Source organism: Pimephales promelas, chromosome 9 (assembly GCF_988280905.1).
Source record: "Pimephales promelas chromosome 9, fPimPro1.hap1.1, whole genome shotgun sequence".
Taxonomy (NCBI): Eukaryota; Metazoa; Chordata; class Actinopteri; order Cypriniformes; family Leuciscidae; genus Pimephales; species Pimephales promelas.
In genome coordinates, this window is record NC_142777.1 from 20,793,832 (window position 1) to 20,820,612 (window position 26,781).

At 36.0% G+C, this 26,781-nt stretch overlaps 3 protein-coding genes across 8 annotated transcripts in view; all 3 read left to right on the forward strand.

The window, feature by feature from the left end:
• Positions 1-2,633: 2,633 nt before the first annotated feature.
• On the forward strand, positions 2,634-7,774 carry asah1a (N-acylsphingosine amidohydrolase 1a). The gene is made up of 14 exons (XM_039665635.2): positions 2,634-2,773; positions 2,898-2,941; positions 3,076-3,166; positions 3,369-3,452; positions 4,552-4,630; positions 5,268-5,342; positions 5,437-5,482; positions 5,585-5,729; positions 5,807-5,861; positions 6,047-6,128; positions 6,386-6,517; positions 6,598-6,721; positions 6,902-6,958; positions 7,133-7,774. Exons 1-14 carry the CDS (start codon positions 2,705-2,707, stop codon positions 7,220-7,222), a joined length of 1,173 nt encoding a protein of 390 aa, XP_039521569.2. The 5' UTR covers positions 2,634-2,704; the 3' UTR covers positions 7,223-7,774.
• Positions 7,775-7,916: 142 nt separating this feature from the next.
• Positions 7,917-11,281, forward strand: fgl1 (fibrinogen like 1). Its single transcript, XM_039665636.2, has 7 exons — positions 7,917-8,685; positions 8,801-8,975; positions 9,095-9,254; positions 9,334-9,431; positions 10,287-10,375; positions 10,625-10,812; positions 10,973-11,281. Exons 1-7 carry the CDS (start codon positions 8,617-8,619, stop codon positions 11,130-11,132), a joined length of 939 nt encoding a protein of 312 aa, XP_039521570.2. The 5' UTR covers positions 7,917-8,616; the 3' UTR covers positions 11,133-11,281.
• Positions 11,282-11,581: 300 nt separating this feature from the next.
• Positions 11,582-26,781, forward strand: part of mtus1a (microtubule associated tumor suppressor 1a) — a 33,503-nt gene continuing 18,303 nt past the window's right edge. For 2 of the 6 annotated variants that reach the window (XM_039665639.2, XM_089134839.1), the window contains exons 1-6: positions 11,582-11,691; positions 16,625-18,300; positions 20,148-20,367; positions 21,023-21,187; positions 22,383-22,493; positions 22,839-22,946. In XM_039665639.2, coding sequence (XP_039521573.2) covers positions 16,738-18,300; positions 20,148-20,367; positions 21,023-21,187; positions 22,383-22,493; positions 22,839-22,946 — 2,167 coding nt within the window. In that variant the 5' untranslated portion in view covers positions 11,582-11,691; positions 16,625-16,737. Of the gene's footprint in view, positions 11,692-13,778; positions 14,046-14,643; positions 14,771-16,624; positions 18,301-20,147; positions 20,368-21,022; positions 21,188-22,382; positions 22,494-22,838; positions 22,947-26,090; positions 26,519-26,781 lie in introns of those variants that run through there. The other 4 variants (XM_089134840.1, XM_039665637.2, XM_039665638.2 and 1 more) reach the window with 4 other exon arrangements.

Below are 26,781 nucleotides of genomic sequence, written 5' to 3' on the forward strand. Positions count from 1 at the left end.
TGAAAAAGTAAATGAAGAGTTCAGATGCAAAAGCCTCATTTGAAATTTTCTTCTAGAATAATCATTTTTATCAAGCTTGTATATAGACCATTTCACAAGATGTAAACAACACTGGTCCAGAAGCGATTCCTGTTTCAGTTTGTAACTGTTTTCTTTATTTCACATGTAAAGAAAACATCTTAAAGTTGTTTGTTTAACTTTTTGATTCAGTTTTAAATGTTCTGTTGGTTGTATTTTATCCCAGCTTTTATGTAGTGTTAAAAAACTGAAACAGGAAGTGCTTCTGGGCCAGTGTTGTTTACATCTTGTGAAATGGTCTATATAAGTTCAGTAATTTCACTTAAATGACAATTCATAGGTAATCTTCATTGCCATTTAAAATAAATTACTGAACTTAAATATACAAGCTTGATAAAAATTATCATTCTAGAAGAGAATTTTAAATGGAACTTAGAGGCTTTTGCATCTGAACTCTTCAAATGTACTTTTTAAGTATTATTATTACTCTTTTTAAAGAAACATATTTTTTTTTTACTTTTTTGCAGTTCACAGGCTGAATCCCCTGGCACAAAAAAAAAAAAAAAATTAAAACTACAATATGTCAGCACAAAATGTTTGCTGGGAGTTTATTTCCTGTATGCCCACCAGCACAGGGGTTGCTATAAATCCGCTTTAGCCAAAGTTGAGAGTGTTTGTGTGAACCCTCTTTTAGTGGATTAATGTTCTTTCTCTGTAATGGAAACTGAGGCAGCTATGTTGTCAGTTTAGTGAGTTTGGATTTGTTTTGCAGTACAAATATGGTAATGGTGCAGTCAGTGGACAAAAGACTTCAAAAAGTTCAGATTCAATAAATAATACATGGTTTTCAAACTGAATTGCTTACTCTTTTTCATTATGGCTAGCTAGTGTGTTCTTTTCCGCTGAGGAAGCTTTTCATTAAAGATTTCAATTTGACTTCGAAAATAAATAGTAAATCCTCATAATAGTCCTCATAATAAATCCTCATATTGCTGGAAAGGTAAGTTTGTCAGTTGTAAGTCCCATTAAGAATATGTTCATTATAGATTTTTTTTTATTTTTATTTATTTATTTATTTATTTATTTTTGTGGCCAACACTATTTTTTGTCACCATACGCAGGATTATACTGCCTCCTGCTGGAAATAGTTAATCATTAAAAGTGATTTATCCTAGTTATTTTAGCGCCCTCCTGTGATTCTATTCTATGTTTATTTATCATCCCTGTCTCCCCAAATCCTTAAAATTACTTCATTACAAAACAAAAAAAGTTAATCTTTCCTATTTCTGATAACACTTTACAATAGTACATGAATAAGTATGTACTAATACCAGATTTAATAATGACTTTACTATGACTAATGATGAGTTAAGACATGTAGCCTACTAATTGGGCACAATGTAAAATTGTTCGTTATTTGACGCAGCGCAACTGTCACAAACTTCAGTCAATGACACTGTCTTGCAATGTTTATTTCCTTAATACATAGGATAAAAGTACCATTGTCTCTATGTGTATCAACTAACATTTAAAAACTAGACATATTACAGATGTTTCTTAATTGTTATCTTATCTTTATTTCTATTATCCCTGTATTTCCATTCTTAGAATCCTCTTTGTTTTCATTATCAATTATTGCTAAATTCCTCTAAATTGCAACACACACACACACACACACACACACACACACACACGCACACACACACACACACACACACACACACACACACACACACACACACACACACACACACACACACACACACACACACACACACACATATATATATATATATATATATTTAAAGGTAGGCCTACAACTTACAAAAAAAAATACAAATAGGTTATTTACAAGCTCTGACACGTTTTGTTTTCCTTTCATAATATGTGCTGAGTAGCCAAAGATAGCTGATTGCTCATAGATAGCTGCTGAACTATGTATGGAAACCCATTTCCACCACATAAGAAAAAAGTCCTGGTTAGTCGTTGAGATCAAGTCTAAAAATAAGATAAAAAGTTGAAATTAGGACATAGTAATTATTATGAGATAAAGTAAAAATTGGCCTATATTATAAAAAGGTTTGACAAAATTCGATTTCTTGACTTTTTATCTTATAACTTAGTAGGCTATGTCACGACATTTTTCTCATAATTAGCCTAACATGTCATAAAAAGTTATAATAATGACATAAAAATCAATATTATATCATATCAGAAGTAGCTGCTTTCTTTTTAATGTGGCGTAAATGGTCTCAAAAAAAATCCAACCATTGGTCAGACGCTGAAATAGGAGAAACAAAACCTCGTAGTGGCTTTTGACAGCTCCCTCGTGATTCCCTCGCTAGACAAAATCAAAACAAGTGAACTTGAACTTTCTATTCTAATCACGTGTCCGGGGGGAAGCTCAAGCCGCTGAATGGCGGGGGGCTAGTAGTGCTGCCTGCGAGTGCTGCCTACTCATAAACAAGCACAGCCAAATGAAATCAATTAAATATCAACTAATCCATGTCTTAATATTAAAAATAGAATAAAACGTCTGTTAACATTTCTTTAAAAAATTAAAGATGCATAACATTATCCGTGTCCCTCTAACATTATGGTACATTCCACCCTGAAGCTCATTTTCTCGCACTTCCTCCTTCCGCAGTTGAATGATTGAACCTGTGGAAAACTTGGCGGACAGACAATGAAGCTAACATCGGTTGCCAATACTTTGATTATATCTTTATTTATTTTCTCACAGTTTGTTCATGGGGTAAGAATGAATGCGGTTGCTGCACCAGAGTGAAGTGATATATACATTCTAAAGTTTATTAGGCTGTTTTGAGAGCTGTTTTCAACTGCTGGTGTCATGCTTTTCTCAATTCTCTTATTTGCAGCTGGAGGATTGCAGAAGTGGAATGTTTCCACCTAAAGGACCAACGTACTGCTGTTACTCTTTTCATATGTCCAATTATTTGTACTCCTACATTTCATATAACGTTTCTTCTTTGAGGTCTTGTCTGTTTAACTTCTCTGATTTGATATTATGTTCAACTTCTCTTGTCATTTATCTAGGTTTAAAGGTAATGTGAGCTGGTACACTGTAAATCTCGATTTACCCCCTAGTGAGAGATGGACGCAAGTGATCAAAGATAAAAACACAGAGGTAACCTCTCCTTATAATGCATTAACGTTACCTTTTAGGGCTCGGACCTTTGTTTCTGTCAGTATTGTACATGTTTTTAATGCTGATTCTCTGCTGTCTCGTGTCTGGAGTATGCAACTGTCTTGTGTGTCCTGTCTTGTTAAACAAGAGGATTGTGATTGTATTTACATCATTAACAACATTAAATCCTGTTGATTTTCAGTTGTTCACAATGGTACAGACAATAAAAGACATCGCCAAGGGATTTTTCCATGGAAAACTTATTGATTTAGTGGACGAGGAGCTGGTAAGCAATTAAATGTATGAACAAACTCCGACATCTATAAAAACTCTTTGGATACTTTGTGTGTGTGTGTGTGTGTATATATATATATATATATATATATATATATATATATATATATATATATATATATATATATATATATATATTCACCGGATTATTAGGAACACCATACTAATACTACTGTGTTTGACCTGCCTTAATTCTATGTGGCATTGATCCAACAAGGTGCTGAAAGTATTCTTTAGAAATGTTGGCCCATATTGATAGGATAGCATGTTGCAGTTGATGGAGATGCACATCCAGGGCACGAAGCTCCCGTTAAACCACATCCCAAAGATGCTAATCTGGTTGAGATCTGGTGACTGTGGGGGCCATTTTAGCACCGTGAACTCATTGTCATGTTCAAGAAACCAAATTGAAATGATTCAAGCTTTGTGACATGGTGCGTTATCCTGCTGGAAGTAGCTATCAGAGGATGGGTACATGTTGGCCTTGGCCATAAAGGGATGGACATGGCCATAAAGGGATGGACATGGTCAGAAACAATGCTCAAGTAGGCCGTGGCATTTAAACGATGCCCAATTGGCACTTTGGGGCCTAAAGTGTACCAAGAAAACATCATCAATTTTGGGTCAACTAACCCTTTAATATTTTTTGTTTATTTAACTTGAGATACTTTTTTTCAGGATTCTTTAACGAATAAAAAGCTAAAAAGAACAGCAACAGCATTGTTAGAAATGTTTTTATTTTGAATAAAATAAATGCTGTTAATGTTTTATTCATCAATGAATCCTGAAAGTATCACAGGTTCCAAAAAAATATTAAACAGCACAATTGTTTCCAACATTAATAACAAATGGAAACACAACTGTTTCCAACATGAGTATCAAATTGGCATATTAGAATGCTATCTGAAGGATCATGTGACACTGAAGACTGGAGTATGCTGATGAAAATTCAGCTTTGATCAAATAACTGCAGGCTTGATGACCATATTAGACCACTTTCAAAAACCTTAAAAATGGTAATGTTTCCAAACTTTTGACTGGTATTGTAGTTTGATATTTTGTTATTTTATATATTTCTCACTGTTTCGTAGCCATTGATTGTGGACACACTTCCACACCCTTTCAATGAAGAAATTAAGGGAATAGCAGCTGTTTCTGGCATCCCTCTGGGTGAGATTTTTTCTCTTTTGATACGTTTTTTCTTTCTTTCTTTTTTTAAAATGTGTTCATAATGGTTGGATCTAGACAATATGCAAGCAATAAGGTACCAGAGGCTGTGCTGTATCTTGAATAATTAACGGCTAAACGGCGTTGTTCGGCACGAAGCGGAGTAACCCCTTATTCACGGTACAGCACTTGCCTCAAGTACCTTATTGCGTTTATAAAATGGTTACCACACAATAAAAATATTAAAGTAAAAAAAAAAAAATGTATTAGTGCAATTTTCAGTAAAATCACAAAGCCTTCCTTCCGCTAGAAAAAAAAAATAGTCCAACATTTCAATGTGAAATATATGCTTGAAAGCTCAAATAAAAACAACATACAGTTGGAACTGCAGTGTTGCGCAGTGATGAATATTGTCGTTGAGTGAAGCGGTCATAGCTGTTTTATCGTGAATAAAGCACAGCTAGTGATCAGAATCAAGGATTGTAACTAACCGTTTTATAATAAACAAAATAAAATAAAAGAACACCCAAACAACAATGGTACAATTCATCAAAACAAAGGCACTCACTAATTTAGCTAATAATAGAGCCCCAACTTGAATCTATGATTTAATTTAAATTTTATATTTATACCCCTCTAGGTGAGATTACGCTGTTCAATATCTTTTATGAGGTTTTCACCGTTTGCACATCCCTTGTTGCAGAAGACCTTAATGGTGAGAAGATATAAATTAGTTCACACATTGTTTTTGATCAAATTAAATGACACATTTAGGTGTTTTATTGTGTATTTTTTATCTTTTTGTTCAGGAAATATTTATCATGCCCGGAATTTGGACTTTGGACTATTTATGGGGTAGGATGTGTTTATTTGCCCGATATTTGAGAACACTTTGAATTTTCTGCAGCATACATACTCTTCAAATAATGTCCTAAGAATATTGTGTTTCTCATGAAGGTGGGATAGACGGAATAAAACATGGACTTTAACCGAGAAGCTTAAACCTCTTGTGGTGAATGTCAATTTCGAAAGGAATAACAAAACCGTGTTTAAATCAACAAATTTTGCTGGATATGTTGGCATTCTCACTGGAATTAGACCTGTAAGTGAGTAGGCATAAAAAAATATGATGGTTGTGTTTATTTAAATGTAAAGCAAGTAACATTTTTACTTGTTTAGGGTGAACTGACCCTAACAATGAACGAGCGTTTCAACTTTGATGGGGGTTATATTGGTAAGATTTTATTAAAATGATCTAAAGTGTCAAGTGTATAAACAGTTCTGCTTGAATGTTAAAATTTTGTAAACAACTAACTACAGTATGCACAACAGTATTCATTTCTTAAGATTAGCTACAAATCATGGGTGCTAGATGTTCTTGATGGTTGACAGGTTAGATAACATAATGAACTCTCACAGGGATTCTGGAATGGATTATTGGCAAGAGAGATGGAATGTGGATGGGTTTTCTTACTCGCAAAATCCTGGAAAATGCTACAAGGTAAATTCAACAACACTAGTGTAACATGAAAGCACAACTTCATTGATTTTGCTGTCTTAACCAAGAGTCACATAGTTCTAAGTCAACAGTATAAATATTAAAACCATTTCTATGGTTTAATCAGACTTGTAGGGTCATTAAAATCAAATATCCCTTACGGACATCACTTTTGGCCACTTCTGTGTGTGTATCTACTTATGTGTTGCTTATATTCAAAGTAAAAATAGGAGAAAACTAATTTTAATTTTTGCTTGCAGTTATGAGGATGCTAAAGCCCAGCTTTCTCTGACAAAACTTCTAGCACCTGCTTACTTCATATTGGGTGGTAACCGAACAGGACAGGGTTGTGTGATAACCAGGACTAGAATAAACACGTTAGACATCTGGGAGTAAGTAAAATATATCCTATTTCTATCTGCAATGTTTTAAACTGCCCTCTGAATTTGTTGCTACTGTTGTGATGTTTAAGACTTGATATGGAGCTTAGGAGATGGTACGTCCTGGAAACGAACTATGATCACTGGGAAAAGCCTATGATCCTAGATGACCGTAGAACACCGGCAATGAAGTGCATGAATCAAACCACACAAGCGGTATGTGGCATTTTGTTTTAGAAATAAAATGGCTTTGTTGTAGCAATTTAGAGTAGTTGAATTAGTTTACAAACACTTTTAAAATGAGCTTAATTTGTAGCTGAACTTTCATAAAGACATGTTTAATAATGGACAACAAAAAAGTAATAATGGACAACAATATATTTTTAATTTCCACAGAAAATTTCTCTGTCATCAATATATGATGTTCTGTCAACAAAACCAGTTCTTAATAAGGTAAGTCTGCCTTTAAAGTGAGTTAACAAAAGCCTCAAACTATATGTCATGATTTTTGTTTTAATTTATTTTATGTATGCTATGAGTAAGAGAGCGTGTTTGCTAACATTTCTGCATCAAATGGTCAAGTGTTGTATGAAGTCATAATGAAGCCATTTTCTGTCCTGTCTTCAGTTGACAACCTACACCTCATTAATGGAAGTGTCAACTGGAACTCTGGAGTCTTATATTAGAGACTGTCCAAATCCATGTACACCGTGGTGATCTGCCATCATCTCTGAATGAGCTGAGGCATCAGGCATATAGAATACTGTTCTTGATCAGTTATTACAGGGCCAATGTTCATGTACAGGAAGGAGTGTGTAAAAAATGTTATGGTCGCAATTCTACCTCTGAACTTTCAGTTTCATATCTGTTCACATGGATGTCTGTTATAACTAATAACTTTACACTATAACTATAATTTTCTGCTTTATCACTGCAACACATTGTGAAAATCATAAATGTTTCTCTTGCATAACAAACTTTGAGTAACCACACATTTTAAATAGAAATGTTTTTGTGTGCTCTTCGATCTGCAAGTGCACACAAGTCAATTTCAGTAAGTGCTGCCTTTTTCTGTTAGGAAATCGATTTTTTGTGAAATCCTTCGTGATGCTAAAAAGTATTTTTGTAATTTATAAATGTATAATTGTGTTAAATATGTAAATTCCTGAAATGACAATTTATTTTACTTTTTTCAAGATTAATATATAAAACTGGTAATTCTATAATAAAATGTTGCTTCAATAAAGGCTAGACATCTTTTCAGCCTCATTGCTGATCTATGTTCTATTTAAATTGAGGAATTTGCCGAATTTTATGTGTAATACAGTTCAGCGATATGTTAATTATAAGTTCTTCCACCTCTGTAACTGGATAGTGGATTCATTCAAGTGAAATAATACTTTCAGCATTGTTCCTTTTACCCTTCATACTGGTCTATTTATTCGTATTATTATGGTAGATACTTGTGACTACATGATTTAAATGTAATAACAAAGGTAAGGTGCTGATTTACTTTTACTTTTGTTGTGTATGCATGTCTACCATCAGCACAAAACACATTATTTTGGGTGAAACACTCCTCTCTCTATCAATGTGCTTCACACATGTTTTTCCCATTTTGACTTTATGGGTGAAGCAAATCAGGTATTTGTTCCTGTGGATCAGACATTCTTTAATCATTGTTCTATTTTGAGTATTCACATGTTTTATATACAATAAATATAGGCGATACATAAATACAAGTTATACAGCATTCTGACTTTTTCATTTAAAACAAATTCTTAACTGGTTTGTCATTAATTTGTCCATATTCTACTTGAACAAATTGAAGGTCAATCTTCCCATAATTTTCACTTTCATGGGACAGCTTTAGTGTTGTTTTTGACGTTAAATGTTTTGGGGAGCTGTTTGTAGTTATCTGCACATCTGCTTTGATCCAAAGTGACTCAGCTCAAAGTAGTGCACTTCCAACCAGGAAATCTGGTCAGGCACCAGAACAGAGCGCAGGAGCATTTGTACAAGCTGTTGAGTCTGTAGTTCTTTAGTGCACAAATTGAACTGAGCACAAGATCACTTGGTGTACGATCTTCCATCTTTAAATACGACATTAAATGAGAACATCTACAATGTCAGTTTTGTTCATCATATGGATGCTTTGTACTCTGGATTTGTCAGACTCTGTAAGTGTCTTACAATTTATTCTACTCTCTTGTGTGTTGAAATTATCTTTAGTTACAGGTCAATTGAAAAGTCTTTATTTTATGGTGAATCATTCTGTGTGTCGTGTGCATTTAGGCACCTGACGAATGTCAAGATGAGATAGAGCGCCTTCGAGCAGAGATGAAAAATTTGGAAGTTCGCCATTCAAAGCAACATCAACTTATTCAACGATTAATGAATCTCAACCAGATGAATGAACGTTCCCTAAAAGAGGGCTCAGTTTATGACATGGGAGACAAACAGTACATGGGTCAAGGCTCTATATTATTTTATTAAGATATGGTATTCACTGTCCTTGTGTAAATGTTGTATTTTGTTAGTAGCCTACTGTAAAATCAGTACTAACAAAAACCAATCTGCCATATACAGATTGTGCTCAGATCTTCAAAAATGGCAGCATGCAGAGTGGATTTTACATGATTAAACCACTGCTTAGTCCAACCCAGATCAGAGTGTTCTGTGATATGACAGAGGGGGGTGGATGGACGGTCTTCCAGAGACGCTCAGATGGCAAGCAGTCATTTGACCGGTATGGAAAAGTTCATTGTTGTATCTATGAGACGATATGTGCTTTTAAATAAATATAACATGAGTTGCTTTTTTTTTAGAGACTGGAATGATTACAAAACAGGATTTGGTGACATGAAGTCTGCTAATGGAGAGTTCTGGTTAGGGAATGATAATCTCCATTATTTGACATCTCAAGGTGAGTAAATCTACATACCAATTTGTAGCGAGAACCCAAGTGCAGTTTATTCAATAATAACATATAACAAGATTGAAACTTAAAACAAAAGCATGGCAAAAACTGTGGACATGGACACATGACAAACAAGAGGGCTTAATGGTGCATTGGTAATTATGGTACAGTAAATACCAAAAGCTGACGTGGAATATGCACATGAACACCCACTCATGTGGTATTTTCCACTGGGCAACTTGTAGAATGTTTTGATGAGATGAGATGACCTTTGACCTTTTCAAAATGGCGAAGAGCAACTAGAGAGTAGTGAATAAAAATATGTACTATTCATAACACAGTGGCATAACTTACTCCTGTATGGTGAGGTCACCCTGACGAAGGCACAAGGGGCGAACTGCTGGTCCAAACCTTTTCCTTTGTATGGTCTTGTGTTCTGTCATGCTCTGGCTTGACTTGATAAAATAACCTTGACACAGAAGAATGATGAAAACACATTTAACAAACTCCAGGCAAACAGAGATACATACCAGGACGAAATAACACAAAACAAAGTACAAACGAAGACTGAGGGTTTCAAGACACAAGATGACAAGGGGCTAAATGGAAAGCTGTAGGAGATTAGATAATGGTAACAAACAACGCTAACTATGGAAACAAACAAGATTAAAATGGAAACATGAACTAAATCACAGGAACTAAAATAAAACAAATAAATACAACAGACAATTGCATACAAATATGTGTTAAATAATTTAACAGCCCGTCGTCAATTATTTCTTATATTATATTATATTATATTATTACATTATATTATATTTCTCTTTCAGTTTTTTCACTAAAACACCTTCTGTTATGCAGATGATTACACCCTGAGAATCAGTCTGGAAGACTTTGAGGGCAGCCACCGTTTTGCAGTGTACAGAAAGTTCAAATTGGATAATGAACAGGTTTTATTCTTTTTTTTTATTATTATTATTAATCTCTTCATATTGTGATTTAGTGATGTGTGAATGGCCATGATGAACCAACAGGTGGTTTGAAATTTCTAATAAATCAATGTTCTATTTTCATTAAGAACGAAAAAACGGAGTTACACAATATTACAAGTTTTATACTTCATTTTGTGATCTGAATGGTATAATAGCTGTGTGCTGTTTAATTGGCCAACGCTCAAAATATCTCATTTGTCTTTTCAGAACCACTACCAGCTCCAGTTTGGTGAATACACAGGAAACGCAGGGGACGCTCTCTCTGGCAGTTATCATCCTGAGGTTCAGTGGTGGGCTAGCCACCAAGGAATGAAGTTTAGCACACGAGACAGGGATAATGATCGCTACGACCGCAATTGTGCTCAGGAGGACAAGGGTGGCTGGTGGTTTAACAGGTTTGGGTCTAATAACATTGACAGAGCTTTTCACATAACAATGACAATTACAACACAGCCACAGGTCATTTCTGTGTATGTAGAGCAGTTCTTCTCAAGTTCATACTAGTAACCACAGTTTTTCAAATTTTTGTATGTTGTTTCAATTGTATTCCTCTAGATGTCACTCCACCAATCTGAATGGATTTTACTACAGAGGACCCTACAGCGCAGTCACTGATGATGGAATAGTGTGGTACCCATGGCATGGCTGGTGGTACTCCCTCAAATCTGTCCAGATGAAGATCAGACCAGCCAATTTTGAGCCTAATGCTGTTTAACTCATGGATCTGATATCTAAACTACAAAGGCGATGAATTAGTTGATGATGGCAAATAACACGATTGTATTCCATATAAGTGGTCCAATTCTTAATACATATGTAGTTCAAAAAGCTCTTCTACTGCATGTAGCGCAATAAAAATCTCAACACATCCTTGCTGCATCCTTGTGTGTTCTATCAAAGTATCTTTAATGTGATTCATTTGAAGAAATAAATAAAATAAAAAACTGCCACAACAAAAAATTCTACAAATTCTAAGATGTTTTTTTATATTCACCCAATGAATCAATATAAATAATATTTTTTAGCAAGATATTTACTACTATTGACTTAATATTGAAACATGGTTTAGATGTGCCTAATTTTCTTTCATGTAGCCTATAGGCCTAGTTCTACTGAGTGACAGAACACTCACGTAGCGGCTCGAGGTCTTTCCTGTAGTGACGTCATTTAAGGTGAGCGCGAGCTCACCTGAGCTCTCATCTGTACTTTGCAAACGCTGCTGTTAACGGTCGACATATCTGAATTCGAGTTTAATCTCATTAGCGACGTGCGCGGTAAGTACACAATGCTACTCAATGAAGTTGAGCAGTAGCTTTCTACAAACAAGAAAAAGTTTTCTCTTGTACCAAAAGCTACATTTCATCCGTGGTTTTGCTGTTATTAGTGTCGCGTGAGTTGTGTTCCATCATCCATGGCTTTAGTTTATGTTTTCATTAGACTAATGAATGTTCATTCAGTCAGTATTGTTTGTTTACATTTATTCAAAGGGATCTTCTGCTTGTATAGTTTTACAACTTTGTTTACTCGACTAGTTATTTATAGACCTAGCTGCCAGAGATCCCAAACAGGCCTCTGATATTTCTCTGTCAGGTGCACAAGACAATTTAAAGGCAGCGATCAGGAAATAGATTGCGGCTCAGAGGGTATGATGGAGAAACATGAGCTGGGCAGGAATATGTTTCAATAAGCTTCCCCCTCACCCCCCAACATGAACCAACCTATGTTTGCCATAGCCTACTCTTATGATTTAGTTCATATTGGTTTGATAAGGTATAAATGTACCGTTAGTGGGACCTACGTTCTTGACTCTTGACCAGATGTGGTGTTCACGAACTGGGGGAACAGCTCAAAGGGCATAAGCTTTGAATTCCACAGCAGGTTTATTGCTTGCTTCAGGACTTCATACTGGGACAGAATTATCAGGTTATTTAAGCTTTGCTTATAAATATATTGTATCTCAAATAGCATGGTGCATCTGGAAAAGAACAGATTTTCTAAATGACTGTTTAGCAACCTTTCAATAAATGTATGACAATCAGCATGTTAATGAGTAGGCTAAACATGGTTGTTACACAACCTTTTTGTTGTTTGAAGGTGGATGTTTGTGAGGAGGGTAAAAAGGGAATGTTGATGAGGCATAAATTCATCTAATAAGATTGTTTTTATTTTTGAAAGTCTCATGCTCACCACGGATACATTTATAAAATGCTTGTAAAATATCACAGATGAAATAACTGTTATTTTATTTTATTTTTTTAAATAGGCTATAGTTTATTTTGAAGCAAACCATTTTCCTATTATTATAAATATTGAAACCAGTAGTATTTACTGCATTTTCCCAGGATTCTTTGATAAATAGAAAGTTTAAAAGAACATGCTCTGAATCTGAAAAAAAAAATGACTTTGTTAACTCTGTGGCCTAGTGTCCAACACTTATTAGTTTCTTTTGTTAACCAATATAATGGATTTCTACTCTGCATTAAAGGCTGTTTAAATACGGATTAGTCAGAAATAGTACTGTTCCAAATGACAGGATATAATACCCCTCATGCCTTCTGTTACATAACTTAAGGAAGTCAAGGTATTGCCAAGTATTACAAAGAAAGTGTTGTTTTTTATAGCAAATGTATGCCATGCCATTTGCATCGAAGAAGGATTACTTTTATAAACATGCCATTCAAAATGTGCCTAACTTTTTTGTAGATGTTTGCTTTATAATTAATATTTTATATATAGTTTCACACTAAAAAATACTAGGTTGTTTCAACCCATGCTTGGGTCAAATATGGACAAACTGTTGGAGAAAATTCACCTAAATTCTTGCTTAATTTAAACCAACAGTTAGGTTTGTTTATTTGTGAAAGTATTTAAAAATGGTGCACCCAATTTGTTTTTCATTATATTTTCCCTAATGTCACTGCAAGCATGTGACTCTTTGTTCCATTGAATTTTGAATTCTTTAAAGGCTTTGCAGGTTTTTCTTCTCAAAAAAGAAAGTTCTAACAATATTTATCAGTTGATTATTTTTGAGTTGACCCAAGCCTGGTTTGAAACAACCCAGCATTTAAGTTAAAGAGTTTCTTCAGCAGAAAATAACTGTATAGTTGACATCCAGTTTTGCATTATGTATCCTCATTTATCCCTTTGATGCCTAAATCCCTTCAAAAATGCTATTGGCTGCTTAGCAACAGCGATTTACAGGTTTTGACCTGACATGCCCAGGCCACTCCCCTTATAGCGCTTGTCTGGGATAGGGTAACCAGCCACTGTCCCTTGTAAAGTTAGCCTTGAGGCTTTGCAGTGGGTTCAGTCATGGCCTAGGCTGGAACTTGAACGGCGCTGTACGAGTAGAGGCGTGTTTAGTATGCAGGGACAGCCCAAAAGTGTGCTGACAGCAGCCTGGACTGTGCCACATTCCTATGAGACAGACCATTGCTGCGAGCCAGGAGTGGTGCTGAAGGAGGGACTGCTGGGGCTCATGGGTATTTTAGAGCTGGCAGTCTTTATATGCGTGCGTTTAGTGTGGTGTAGTGTTTACCACAGCACTAATAGGATTGATCCTGAGATATGGAGCTGTGAGTGCTGCAGGAGCCTGAATGAGATGTGCTGAACTGACATGTTTTGCCTGGTAGGACTCTGTTTTCTTTTCTTTCTTTTTTTTTATTTAAAAAAGCATGATCTATTCATAAAAGATTATAAACTACTTTCTTTATAAAATAAGACAGCAAGTGCAAAAAGAATTAGAAAGCCATGGTTGTTTTTACAGTTACAAGCTGTGGACATTTGATTTAGGAGAGATTACTTTATGAAATTTATATATATATATATATATAATATGAAATGCATTTAAATTTTATAAAGTTTTTGCAGTCCCTCTTCATGTATTTATTTTCTTTTTTTTATTTAACATTAACTGACATGCTGTTAAATTATATGGTTGTTTCTTATGCTATATGCTATGTTGTTATCTTATGCCATAAACTGAATTAGTGTCAGAGTTTTTACATTTTTAAATTACATTTTTCCAGTTTGGGTTTTTAACAATTAGGCTGCTTTAACCCTCAAGAATGATTGATTCATTGTGTTTCACGGTTGCTTTTTATGAGAGTTCAAGTTATCATTTTTATGTTCCTTAAAGGATGAAATAAGACGCCTCCATCAATAATTCTCCCGGCGGTAGTGAAGTATTAACAGAGGTGCTCTTGTTCCTTTAATGCCCAGCCCTTGTATGAGCAGTCGGACTGTAAATGACTAAGCAAACTGTTAGTTCCCAAGGTAACCTTTCACTCAGTCAACGAGGGTAGGAATTCTTGCACTGCCTTTATAATCGGAATATTTGGGAGAGAAAAGGAGGTATGGTTGTATTTATCATAATGCTTTTATGTAAGAAAATGATGGGAAATTGATGGTTTTGGTACCTTTGTTCAATTGATTAACTTCAAAATGATATGCATTTTTAATATTCCTGCTGCCAAACAAGGATTTGCTTAAACCTGTGAAAGTGTAATATTACTGTATGACTATGACAAAACAGGTAAGACAATAAACGTTGAAGAAAACATTGCTTGTTGTCAGATGCTTAGATGTCAAAGTTTGCATTATTAGTATTTTTCAACAGCAACAGATGAATATCTATCATTGATAGAGTTGACATTATAAATGCAAATTCAAAGTGGCAATGTTGTGTGATCACATTCACTTTGTGAGCGGACTTGGGATTCTGCTTTTTTTTGTGTAGTTTCATCTGTATATCAGAGTTATCTTTATAGTTAATGGCAGGTTCACATGTTATGATTGCATGGGGTTTGTTATTTCAAAAGCTTGACAGAGAGCTCGTCTCTGCATCTGCATAACTGGCCTCTCTCCTCATTGTACTAGACAGAAGTGCATTAGAGCATGCAATGCCTTTCCCTTAGCAGAGGCAAAGTATGCCATGCCTCTTCCACCCCTGGAGTGCAATGATGTTAATGTGGGGAGACGGAACCCAAAAAATAAGTAGTCTGGCCGTAAGAAATATTTGGGTCATTCTGTATTTTCAGCAGATTGCAAATGGATATATATTAAATCTTGAAGAAGCTGTATTGGTCATCAGATTTCATAAAATTAAGTGTAACATTTTGGAAGTTTTAGTGTTTGTGTTAAGTCACAGCAAGCCTTCTGTGTTTGAAAAAGGCATGTGAAGCTGAGCAGTTCTGTCACAGAGCTAGATCTGTCCCTATACTAAACACAACGAGGTGTTTTCACCAGCACTCAGGACTGCTTATGTAAATACATGTGCTCCCACTGACCCGCACACTGGTCTCCATCTAACCAGTCATTTGTCTGACACTCAACACATTACATTCAGGCCACTGCTCTATCTTAGTTGCTAATGTTGTTAAGGCTCCTGTGAATAGAGTAATTTATATGTATTTGTTTTGTCTGTGCTAGTGTTTTTTCTTTTCTTTTTTTATAGAATTAGTTCTACTACTATTCAAAAGTTTTAGGTCAGTAAGATTTTTTTTTTTTTTGTAGAAATTAATACTTTTATTCAGCAAAGTGACAGTATTTATAGTATTTAAATATTTTGTAAATGTATTATGTTTAAAAAAATATATTTCAAATGAATTTAAAGTTCATTAGAAAACCATTATTAGATGTAATAATATTTAGTACTGTTTTTGTTTTTTTTACTGTATTTATTCTCAAATAAGTGCAGTCTAGGTGAGCTTAAGTGATTTTTTTTTTCACAAAAAGAACAAAAATCTTTATTGTTGTGTACACTTAATTTTTTTAAGATGTTTTATAAAACACTTCATAAATTGGTTTTCAGTTCCACAATAAGAAAGACTAGAAGTTGATGACAGATGAGTAAGCTCTTGAATTTTTAATTGTGTTTCCCTAGAAGACATAAAGAATTAAACGGGGGATCAATTTTCTCATTACTCTTATAGTAATTGGTCAGTAGATTATGTAACATCTGCACAAATAGACTGCATTACTTATTGTGACCAACAACACAACAAGTTCATTGCCCAAATTGTAATTGGACAGGGTATATGTTTGTTCAATTCATTATTATATACACAATAGCTAATAGCTAACCCTATTTTTTTTAGCTACAGCACATTGTCACCGATGTTATTTATAACTTCTCACATAAATCTAGACAATAGATGTATTTTTGGAATTTCTGTACATTTGATTGCAATTTTTTTTTTCTTTCAGGAACATTCCTACAATGTACTTCAATGAATAACTCTGTGCTGAAGTTAAGGAGACAACTAATACAATTATCTTAAAACAAGAAGTGTTTCAGACAGTTTGGATGTGAAATTGCCATGGAGACCATGCATAGAACCATGAATCTTACTCTCTCCATTGAGGACAAAAATGGAAATAACATTGCCTGCCTCAGTGAGCATTCCCCTGATTCCATGAGGAGCTCTAGCAGTTTGAGTTGTGGCAGTTCAGAGAGTCCTCCTGATGTCGAAATGGAGGACCGTATCACTTGCCTTGCAACAGTTGAGACTTCTTCCTCAAAGATAGTGAAATCAAGCGGCTCAACTGCTGTTGACTTTGCCAAATCAAAAATTGACAACTGGAATGAGAATATGGCTCTCTTAATAGTGAACCCCAAAAACACTGAATTCAATGAAAGAGGCAATGACAGGAGCTCGGAAACGTCCCCTGACAGCGGAGAGCGGGAGCTATCTGAAATGGACTCCTGCGAGCCATCAAGGCGTGGATCCACTGAGTACTGCTGCTCTGTGAGCTCTGGTGAGATGGTGATGAGAAGTAACAGCTTTGTCTTGCATGAGAACGATCAGCCTCTTAGTATCTCTCTGATCGGGGAGTCCGGAACCTCCTTGGACATACCTTCAGACCTTGACGTAGTATCTTGCATGTTACCTGATGTGTGCGATGGCCTAACCGAGGTTTCACAAGGAGAGCCCAAGAATCTGGGCTTGGAGTGTACCTACATCCAACCAAACAATCAGACCTTTCTCATAGATGACAGGTCATTGAGCATTGAGAAACTTGAATGTGTCACACCTGTTCATTATCACAAATCGAATAAAGATGTGCCAAAAATGGCATGTAACACCGGTGCATCCAATCCCTCAACTCCAGTGGAGGGGAAAACGGTGCTTCTTACTGCTTTTGAGGATCTAAACATCAGTGGCGATGCTCAAACCTCAACTCCAGTGCAGTCCGTGAGTAACAAGACATTTTGCCTCCCATCTCTATCTCAGTCACCATTGAATAAAGATGAAGGGGATTCAATGAGTCCAATGGCTCAAGTTATAAGTCAGCAGCAAGACACTGCCTCTTTAAAGACCAAAACATCTTCGATGTCTACGAGCAAAGGCAACAAGATAGAAATAAAACGGTTTCCTAAGCCTAACTTCAGTAATATAAAGTCTAAAATTATGTCACGTGCCACCAACCCCTTCAAGACACCAAAGATTTCATCGAGCTCCATCCCTCAAACTAATGAAAGCCAGATTATGGACCAACCTAAGTCATGTCCAACTCAATCCACTTCTTTTGCAGTTACCAGCACTTTTACCACGTCAGCTCAAAATGTAAAAAGCTCCTGTGCAGCTAAAAGAAATCGCTCCTCCACTTCCCAAGAAAGTGGTTCAGTCTCAAAACTTCGACCTCGCAGATGGTCTGAAAGTGCTACCTCTTCCAAAACGAGTAAAGATGGGTCACAAGAGAAGAATCCACAGGTCACCAGGGTCTTGAACCTTACCACACCACAAAAAAACACTATAAGAGGTTCTCAGAATCAGGGTGGAAAGGCCAAACCTGCAAACATACAGGAGTCCAGTGGAGAAGACATGCAGGGGGATGAGTCTCTGAATGTTCGAGGGAAGAGGCAGAGAGTCAGTTTATTGGTGAGTATGTTATTGCCAATAACCGATAATTGACTGATATTAATATAACAAAGGTGTCATATGTAGGAATTGGGGTAAAAATATCCTAAACATGGGCTACATGCATCAAAAGAATGAGAAGAAATAAGGGCGATGAAAAAAATGACAAAGTTGAAAGTTATAGTGCTGCAGAGATATCAACCTGAATTAGCATGCTAAATTACTAGCCATGGCCTGACAAGTGTCATAATACCAGATTCGGCCATGGAAGTTGGTATGCGGGCAACATAACCACCAGCCAAACTGCAATATACGTATAACTTGCACGGCTTGTGGGCTTGTTTGTTTTACTATTAGCTTTAGAGATGATCAGTTCACGTGCGCTAGGGATCTGTCGTGTAACATTTACAAGCACAAAAACGGTATTTATTGTTTGAATTGCGTAAAAAAATTGACAGAATCTGAGATTTTTTTTTATATCACTAACCTGCTCTGTCTAGTCTGTCGGTCTCCATGTCTTCTTTGCTTTGTGCGTGACAAAATTGATGTGTGGCGTGAGAGTGTGTGAAAAGTGGTAATTGCGTGTGTCTCACGGTGAATTTGTGAGAGTCGGCAGCTCTGAATGGCGCTAGCTTGGTCAACATCAGCGAATGCTCTCTGTCAAATTAATGTAATTCAAACTAACAATAAAAATGTAATATGAACAAATCGAATAGAAGTGGTGGTGTAATGGTGTGGGGGATATTTTCTTGGCACACTTAGTGCCAATTGGACATTGTTTAAGTTCCCCAATTAACAACATGGCATCATGACTTTTGCGTAAACATACACGCCACTTTCTAGTCAAGTGGCATGTTATCTATACGCATTTTGAGCTATCCGTGTGTATGCGTGTATGTCTATGGCTCTACGCCGTTAAATATCAGAGTGATTCCGCATGTGTGAACACGCCGTTAAATGTCCGAGCGAAACAAAGCAAAATGTAGATCTATATCTGGGGAGCATGCTTAGGTTTAGGGACAGGGTTGGGGAAGGTCATATATTTATATATACAGTAATAAGTCACCGGCGTTCATAAACGCGCTGAAAAGCGATTATGTTGATAGCACGCCAAAAATGGAAATACAAATTGGCGTGTCATACATACGCCATTTCATGAGATCAGTCTGGTATTAAGGCAGTTCTGAAGGCAAAAGGGTCAAACAGTAATAGTATGGTGTTCCTAATAATTCTTTAGGTGAGTGTACTTGATATGTGAGAATAAATATAATTGAAAGTATGTTTGTTCTTCTGTTTAAATTATAATAATTATTATTATTATTTTATTTTATTTATTTTTTTGACAAAAGGGTCAAGTTTTGGTTGTATAGGCTATGTATAGAGGGACAGAAATCTGACCTGGGGGTGGGTATTTTTATTTTCACTATTTATTATTCCTTTTTTTAAAAAAAGAGTAAAGTTTATCTTAATATAAACAAATCATTTCACAAATCATTCAAAGCTATACTTTCTATGTTAGGATTATGACTGCCATCTCAAACAAAGCACAAAATCTAGAAAAACAAGAAAGTATTTATTCAGTATGATTGCAGTTTTACTGCTGCGAGGGCAGCAAGCTGAGTCTAGAAAATGCGTTCCATGTGAACATCACATCATGTTTACAGAGCTGGACTAAGGAATGGAAAAAAAAATTGACTTCAGATTTCTCATGGGGACTGCATTACAATAGCTGCTCGCGTTACTGGTCTGTGTGAGTTTCAATCCTAATCTTCAGCTCTATTATGGTCAATGCTGCCGTGAGCGTGAGGACCACAGGCTTAGGCCGGCATGTGTGGGAGCGAGTTACTGAAAGGGAACTTCTCTTGCAGGCAGTGTCTGCCAGGCCAGCAGCGGCAGCAGCATGTGAGTGGAGCAGAGGCAGGCTTGGCCCCCAGCCATCCCCAGCTCGTACAGGAGGCGCTCACGTTCCAGCTACAAACCTTCGACCACCACTTTCAGCCTCTAAGCTCAAGCCTGGCTCAACAGGAAAAGATGGCAGCAGTGCCACTGACATGCCTTCACCCAGAAGAAAACTGAGCACATCAGATGGTAAGGGCATAGTGCATTCTTTGGTCAGTTTTCACTTTTACAGTGTGAATTGGTACATGCTGTAGTACTGGCTGGATTGTCTTACTAATGGTTTAATGATCAAAGTGATCCAAAGTGTATTTCTTATTTTATATGCTGTAGACTCAGAGCCATTGAAAAAAATAAGTGATACCAGATTATAGTAGAATTAAATGCATAATATGTACATTTGTCCTTTCCTCATCTTTAAAAAAAAAATAGTTTCAAGGACCACTTGGTATTTTTTTTTATTATTATTATTTATTTATTTTTTTCCATTTTATTTTTACAATACCGTTTCAGGTAATGCAATAGACATATTACTAAATCTGATGTTCACCAAGGTGTCATTTATTTGATCAAATATATGCAATAATAAAACAGTAATATTGAGAAATAATTACTTTTTTAAAAATAACTTTTTAACTTTAATATATTTTTAAGTGTTTATTTATTCTTCTAATGGCAAAGCTACATTTTCAGCATCATCATTACTGATCTTCAGTGTCACAATTCTACATGATATTAGTAGTATTATATTAGTACTATATTATACTTTACTTTAAAAAAAAAAGATCTGTTGTGACGCATAGCATGTATAATTATTAATTTATTGTTTGTCACTTTCCCATTTCAGTTAAGCTCAAAATCCATTTAACTGAAGGTGCAAGTTCGGTTTCAGGATCCCAGTCCAGACCTGCCGTGTTCACAACTTCAAAATCAGTCTCCAAATTGCCAGTGAAGACCAAAACACAGCCCAAGAGTTTCAGCACTCCCCAGACAAGTGGATGTTCAAAGCAAGGTGAGCTTTCTGTCCGTGCCTACTGAATTTCCATTGTGTAGAAAGTAAACCTAGATTGTCAGCCTTGTGGCGGAAGGTTTACAAAAATAATTATGGATAAAAGTGGCTGTTTCAGACAAGATAAACCTCATGCTATCCAGCCTAACCCACATTCCCTTCTAGGTCAGTGGTGCTTTAAAACCAAAGCCTGAAAAGCAAATCCCTTCTTAAGGATTCCATCTACTTTACTTTGCCTAGATTTTTGAACATCTCGACTTTTGGAATGTGCGTTCAGCTTAAATATAAAGTTGTTTAAGTATTAAGTAGATTCAATGACCTGAAATTAGTTTGATCAGACACGAAAATATAGGCTGCCTTTTCAGTCTAGACTGATGCTCTTTTACCTTTTGTATAGTCTGCTGCTCTCATTGGTTTATGAACATGTTGTTTGTATGGATCGTGCCACTCAGTCCCAGATGTCTGCAGGGCAGGGTTTGTTCTGCCTCAGTTCACTTGGAGGGGTATGAGAAAGCAATGCGCATGAAAATAACGAGGCTCTACAAATGCAATTTGGATATTTTCTCTTCATTATGTTTAACTCTCTATGGAAGGTCATGTCTGCACACGGAGGCACCTTGACTGAATTCCCAGAGCAAGTTTTTATTAATTCAACCTTGAATCAGCAGTCAAGCCCCTGTGCTCCGTGTGATCTGACTCTCTTGACATGCCTCCTTATCGGATCTTATCGCATTTGTATTATTCCTTTGTTGTCTTCCTTTCATGGAAAACCTAACACACGGTTATGGCGAAGTAAGTAGAGAAATATTTTGTTTTTTATTTTACTTTATGAAATCCAGATGTGGATTTCAAATTTGTTTGAGATAAAGAAAATAACAAAGATGCCTTGTTATTTGATCAGATAACAGCGTTTCTATTTTGCTAATGTGGTAACAGAAGTCTTTTAGTATTGTAGCTGCTGACTGGCATTTGGTAAACATTCAAAAATCATATCAAACCACAGCAGTGGCGGCTTATCAGAGATGGTGCGATAAGATGTATGATAAAACCTGCTTACCTTTTATTGCTTTCATCAATATTGATTCCCATACAAGCCTCCACAGGAAATTCCATTGCAGACTAAAAGTCTGTGGAAGATTTATATTAGTCTATTTATTTATTTATTTTATATTATTATATTTATTTTTTTTATTTTCAGACCATGCAGAATCCTCTATGGGAACTTGTAGTAAACCTCCATCTAGCAGGACCACGCTGTTAAGAAGCAAGCCGCAGTGCCCACCTAACTGGGGTGTATCATCACGTTTAGGTAATATATTCAATAACATTCTGGTTAAATTCTGCACTTCAAATGAAGGGCTAGTACACAAACAGGCTAGGGAATGTCTGAGTCAATTTTCCCAAAATCATAAGAATAAATGCTAGACTGAAGCCTTTTTAGTTCCATTCAGATTTTTTTTTTTTTTTTTTTTTTTTACATTATGACAAACACAAGTCAAATTTTGAAATATTATTTAGCTTTTTCACATTTCAACTATTTAATCTATTTGGGTCTGTTTGGAGTAAATAAAATGTCTATGGTTATGTCTATTTAGAGTCTGATTTACGCTAAATTTAAGTAATGCCCATCTTATTTTCACTACTGTGGGAACAGGATGCAAAAACACATCATCATCATCACCAAGTTCAGTGAGGTCTGTAAGCAGTCCTCTGAAAACCCCTACCAAAGCCCGGCCCATGAGACCTGCTGCTACTCCTACAGGTAAGACCCAATTTATAAGGAATTTGGTTGTGTACAATTACAGAAAATCACAGAGTAGGGATTTAAAAATGCAAAAATTTTATATTTTGATTATTTAATAGTTAATTTAAAGGGTTAGTTCACCCAAAAATGAAAATTAAGTCATTAATTACTCACCCCCATGCTGTACCAACCCCGTAAGACCTTCGTTCGTCTTCGGAACACAAATGAAGATATTTTTGATTAAATTTGAGAGCTGTATAACTACCACATTGGCTCCTAAAGGACTGCCTGTTGACGGCCCAGAAAGTCAATGAAGAAAATGTTTAAATATCCCATGTCACTACCGTGGCTCAACTATATGTTTATCAAGCGACGCGAATACTTTTTGTGCGAAAAAACAAACAAAAATAACGAGTTTATTCGACTATTTCTTTTCTTCCTTGTAGGCCAGAACGAGACTTCCTTAGATTTCCACGACGCATGCGCGAGAATTGCTATCTGAAGTAGTGTAAGCTGGTGTGAGCAGATCGCAAATCTCGCGCATGCGTCGTGGAAATCTAAGGAAGTCTCGTTCTGGCCTACAAGGAAGAAAAGAAATAGTCGAATAAACTCGTTATTTTTGTTTGTTTTTTCGCACAAAAAGTATTCGCGTCGCTTGATAAACATATAGTTGAGCCACGGTAGTCACTTGGGATATTTAAACATTTTCTTCATTGACTTTCTGGGCCGTCAAGAGGCAGTCCTTTAGGAGCCAATGTGGTAGTTATACAGCTCTCAAATTTAATCAAAAATATCTTCATTTGTGTTCCGAAGACGAACGAAGGTCTTACGGGGTTGGATATAGAACTCAATTTTTGGATATAGGGGTTGGATATAGAACTCAATTTCATCTGCAGTTCATGGGATGGAAGAAAAGAACATAGGAACATTTGAAATAAGTAATTAATCAATAAACAACAATTAAATTAGATATCAATTTAGATTTTTTTTTAACTCTTAAATGCATGAATGTTTCACCAATCATTATTACATGTTCGGATCTTTAGCGACCCAGATCTACAGTATATCTAACCCGGATGGATCTCTACCTGTCACGATAATATAAAACTCTCCTCATATTAGAGTAATTATTACAGAAGAATAAAATAAAGCATATTTTGTTATCTTTTGTAGTTTGACAAAGAAAGAATTGAAAAATTGCTGCAAACTGGAATGAAGGGAGCGCCTGAAGTTGAGATCATTCTCTAGCTTTGTGGACACATCCTGATGTGTCTTTATGGGATCTTTTCAGGATGTGTGTGAACGTACTCACAGATTCTGGAAAATCACTGGCAGTGTGAATGAACCAAAATTAAACGATACCAGGACACATTATCCATGTATTTTCTGGAATCTCTGTGTGAAAGGGGCTTATGAGTGAAACGTCACTTCATCCTTGTGTATCAGACATTGACATCTTGTGATCAATAAAGATGAATTGCACTTATGCAGTCATCAAAAATTCAATTATTATTGTGCAGAAAAATATACTTGCACTGTTACACACCTCGTGTTGTTGGAGACCCTATGCATTTTTTACAAAAAAAGTAATGGCCATTCTTGTATATATATGTCTTTTCTTGTTATATTGTTTATAGTGGATTGATTGAGGAATACTAAGAAGGTTGATGTCTAACTTTAAAAAAAAAAAATGAATGAGGAGGAGGGTAGTGAATAACGTCTTGGGTCTCTAAAGACCAGAGTTATGATTTCAAATGTTCATTTCATACATTTTATTTTAGGTTTCTGATATATTCCTTCTCTAATTGAAATAAATACCGTTCATATACTGCACATTGTATCTGATCTGTGAGCAGAATGTCAGTTGGTTTTCTCTTTGAAACACCCTTTCAGCAATGCAGGAATATTTGTCACTCTGTCTTGTCTCAGTCAGCCTTTCACAACCTGGCACATGTAATGTGTGCTTTCTTACTATCCTTAAGTACTGTAATTAAGAATGGACATTGCATTCCTTTCAGGGTTTAAGTTTTGGGTGTGTGCATGAAATTAAGTGATATCAGAAATTACCTTTTTTGGCAAGCCAACTGCCTCAAATATCAGTAAGACTGGACCCTGCCATTACATTAATCTATAAGGATCTGTTTAGTTCCAAAGGAAGTTTACAATAAATCGTGTTATCCTTCACATATGGACAGAATAACTTTGAATTAATTTTACCCAATAGAAATACATTATATTGAAAAGTGATTCAGGCAACACACTAGTCAGGTTTTTTATTTATTTTACTTAACATACACAAATAAATGTTTAAACTGCATCCTTGTTTATGTAGGCATGTAATACAATTATATTATTATTATTTCTTTCTAATTTTGAATCTAGAAAAAATTGCCTTTCCCTGAAATTATGCTGGTAATTTAATTTGTAATATTTATTTTAATTATTATTTTAAGGATGCAACCTAGAACCTTTTCACTTGTTATTCTCAGACTTTTGGACCCCTCTGTATTTTCTAGAATTTGTAATATGACATATTTAAGTTCATATAAATTGTATTCAACTTTATACTCCAGCCTCTAGTATTTGGACTACCCTGAGCTGAGCAGACTTGCATTGTCTGCTGCCGTCAGCCCCTCGTAAACATAATTGCATCTCAAACATAATTTTATGTCTTCTGTGGGTTGCACACTGCTTTTTCAATTCTTGCTGGCATCAAAGGCTTGTGTTAGACAGTTTCTGTGGTTGCTTGGCACTGTTCTGTTTGTGACCACAAAGAAATCTATTCCATTGCCTTGTTAAGGCTCTTATTATGGAGATTTGAATGGAATTTACACCTCGGGACAAATAACCTCCTTTTTTGTTATATATTATTATTATTGTTGTTGTAGTAAAAAACTGCTCTTCTTTAAAAAAAACTTAAGTTCTTTAACTACTTTTCTGGATTAGGGGCATTTCTTGTCAAACATCTAGCTGTAAGCCTTGTTAAGCTTACAAGGTGTATTTCTTGTCAAACATCTTGCTGTAAGCTTGATTCAAGTTACTTTCTCTCCCGCCATTTTTAACCCTCCCCCATGTGTGAATGAAGGAGAAAGCCAGCGAGAGCTTGCCCGCCCACCCACCCACTCCTGCTCTGCTGTTTACTCCTCCCTTCCCTCTCTCCTTCCTTCCGTTCACCCAGCATCCTGCACCTCCTTCGCACTCAGCGGAGACCGAGAGATGCTGAGCATCAGGATGAGAGCTCGAAACAGTGGATTAATGCTTTCTGTTCTGCCTCATTTGTCTCGGGGGCTCTTACCCCTCTTTAATTTTGGCTGCTAAAGTGTGACGGGGAGACCGATCTTTTCTTCCCCCTCCCTTCACGTTCTTTGCCGTTTGTTTGGCAGATATATTTTTTTGCTCTAGCATCATGTGCACATTGAGACTGTTTTTCTTATAAAGAGTTCTTCTCTTTGCATTTTTGTTTTCCGGCAAGATGTTTTTCTCCCCCAAATTCTCTCTGTCCAACATCCATGTAAGGCTGACTGCGAAGGGATTGCTCAGGAACCTCCAGCTGCTGTCAGGATGCAAGAGCACTGTGGTGTTTCAGGCAGGTCTGTTCCTTCAGAAAATGTTCTGTTGATGGGGCTTTTCCTTCTGCACAGTGATTCTGTGTAGTGTAGCTCTCAAGGTGCTGTCTTGGCTCATGTGGTGTTGATTCTATCTTTAGACTGTCTCTCTCTGCCAAAGAGTATTTGATATTTGTACATGGCCAGTAGGCATTTTCTTGCTAACCACATATAGAGCCTGGGATTGTTTTTGCAAACAACATGTTTATTTGTACCACGATTTTGGTTTTGGTGATCACCTACCAAGT

Bases quoted from the DNA above. Each gene is read 5' to 3' on its own strand.
- asah1a (XM_039665635.2), top strand. From the start codon at position 2,705: ATGAAGCTAACATCGGTTGCCAATACTTTGATTATATCTTTATTTATT. The intron at 2,942-3,075 runs GTACTGCTGTTA...TCATTTATCTAG, and splicing joins TTTCCACCTAAAGGACCAAC to GTTTAAAGGTAATGTGAGCT. The intron at 6,722-6,901 runs GTATGTGGCATT...TAATTTCCACAG, and splicing joins TGAATCAAACCACACAAGCG to AAAATTTCTCTGTCATCAAT.
- fgl1 (XM_039665636.2), top strand. From the start codon at position 8,617: ATGAGAACATCTACAATGTCAGTTTTGTTCATCATATGGATGCTTTGT. The intron at 9,432-10,286 runs GTGAGTAAATCT...TCTGTTATGCAG, and splicing joins CCATTATTTGACATCTCAAG to ATGATTACACCCTGAGAATC. The intron at 10,376-10,624 runs GTTTTATTCTTT...TTGTCTTTTCAG, and splicing joins TCAAATTGGATAATGAACAG to AACCACTACCAGCTCCAGTT.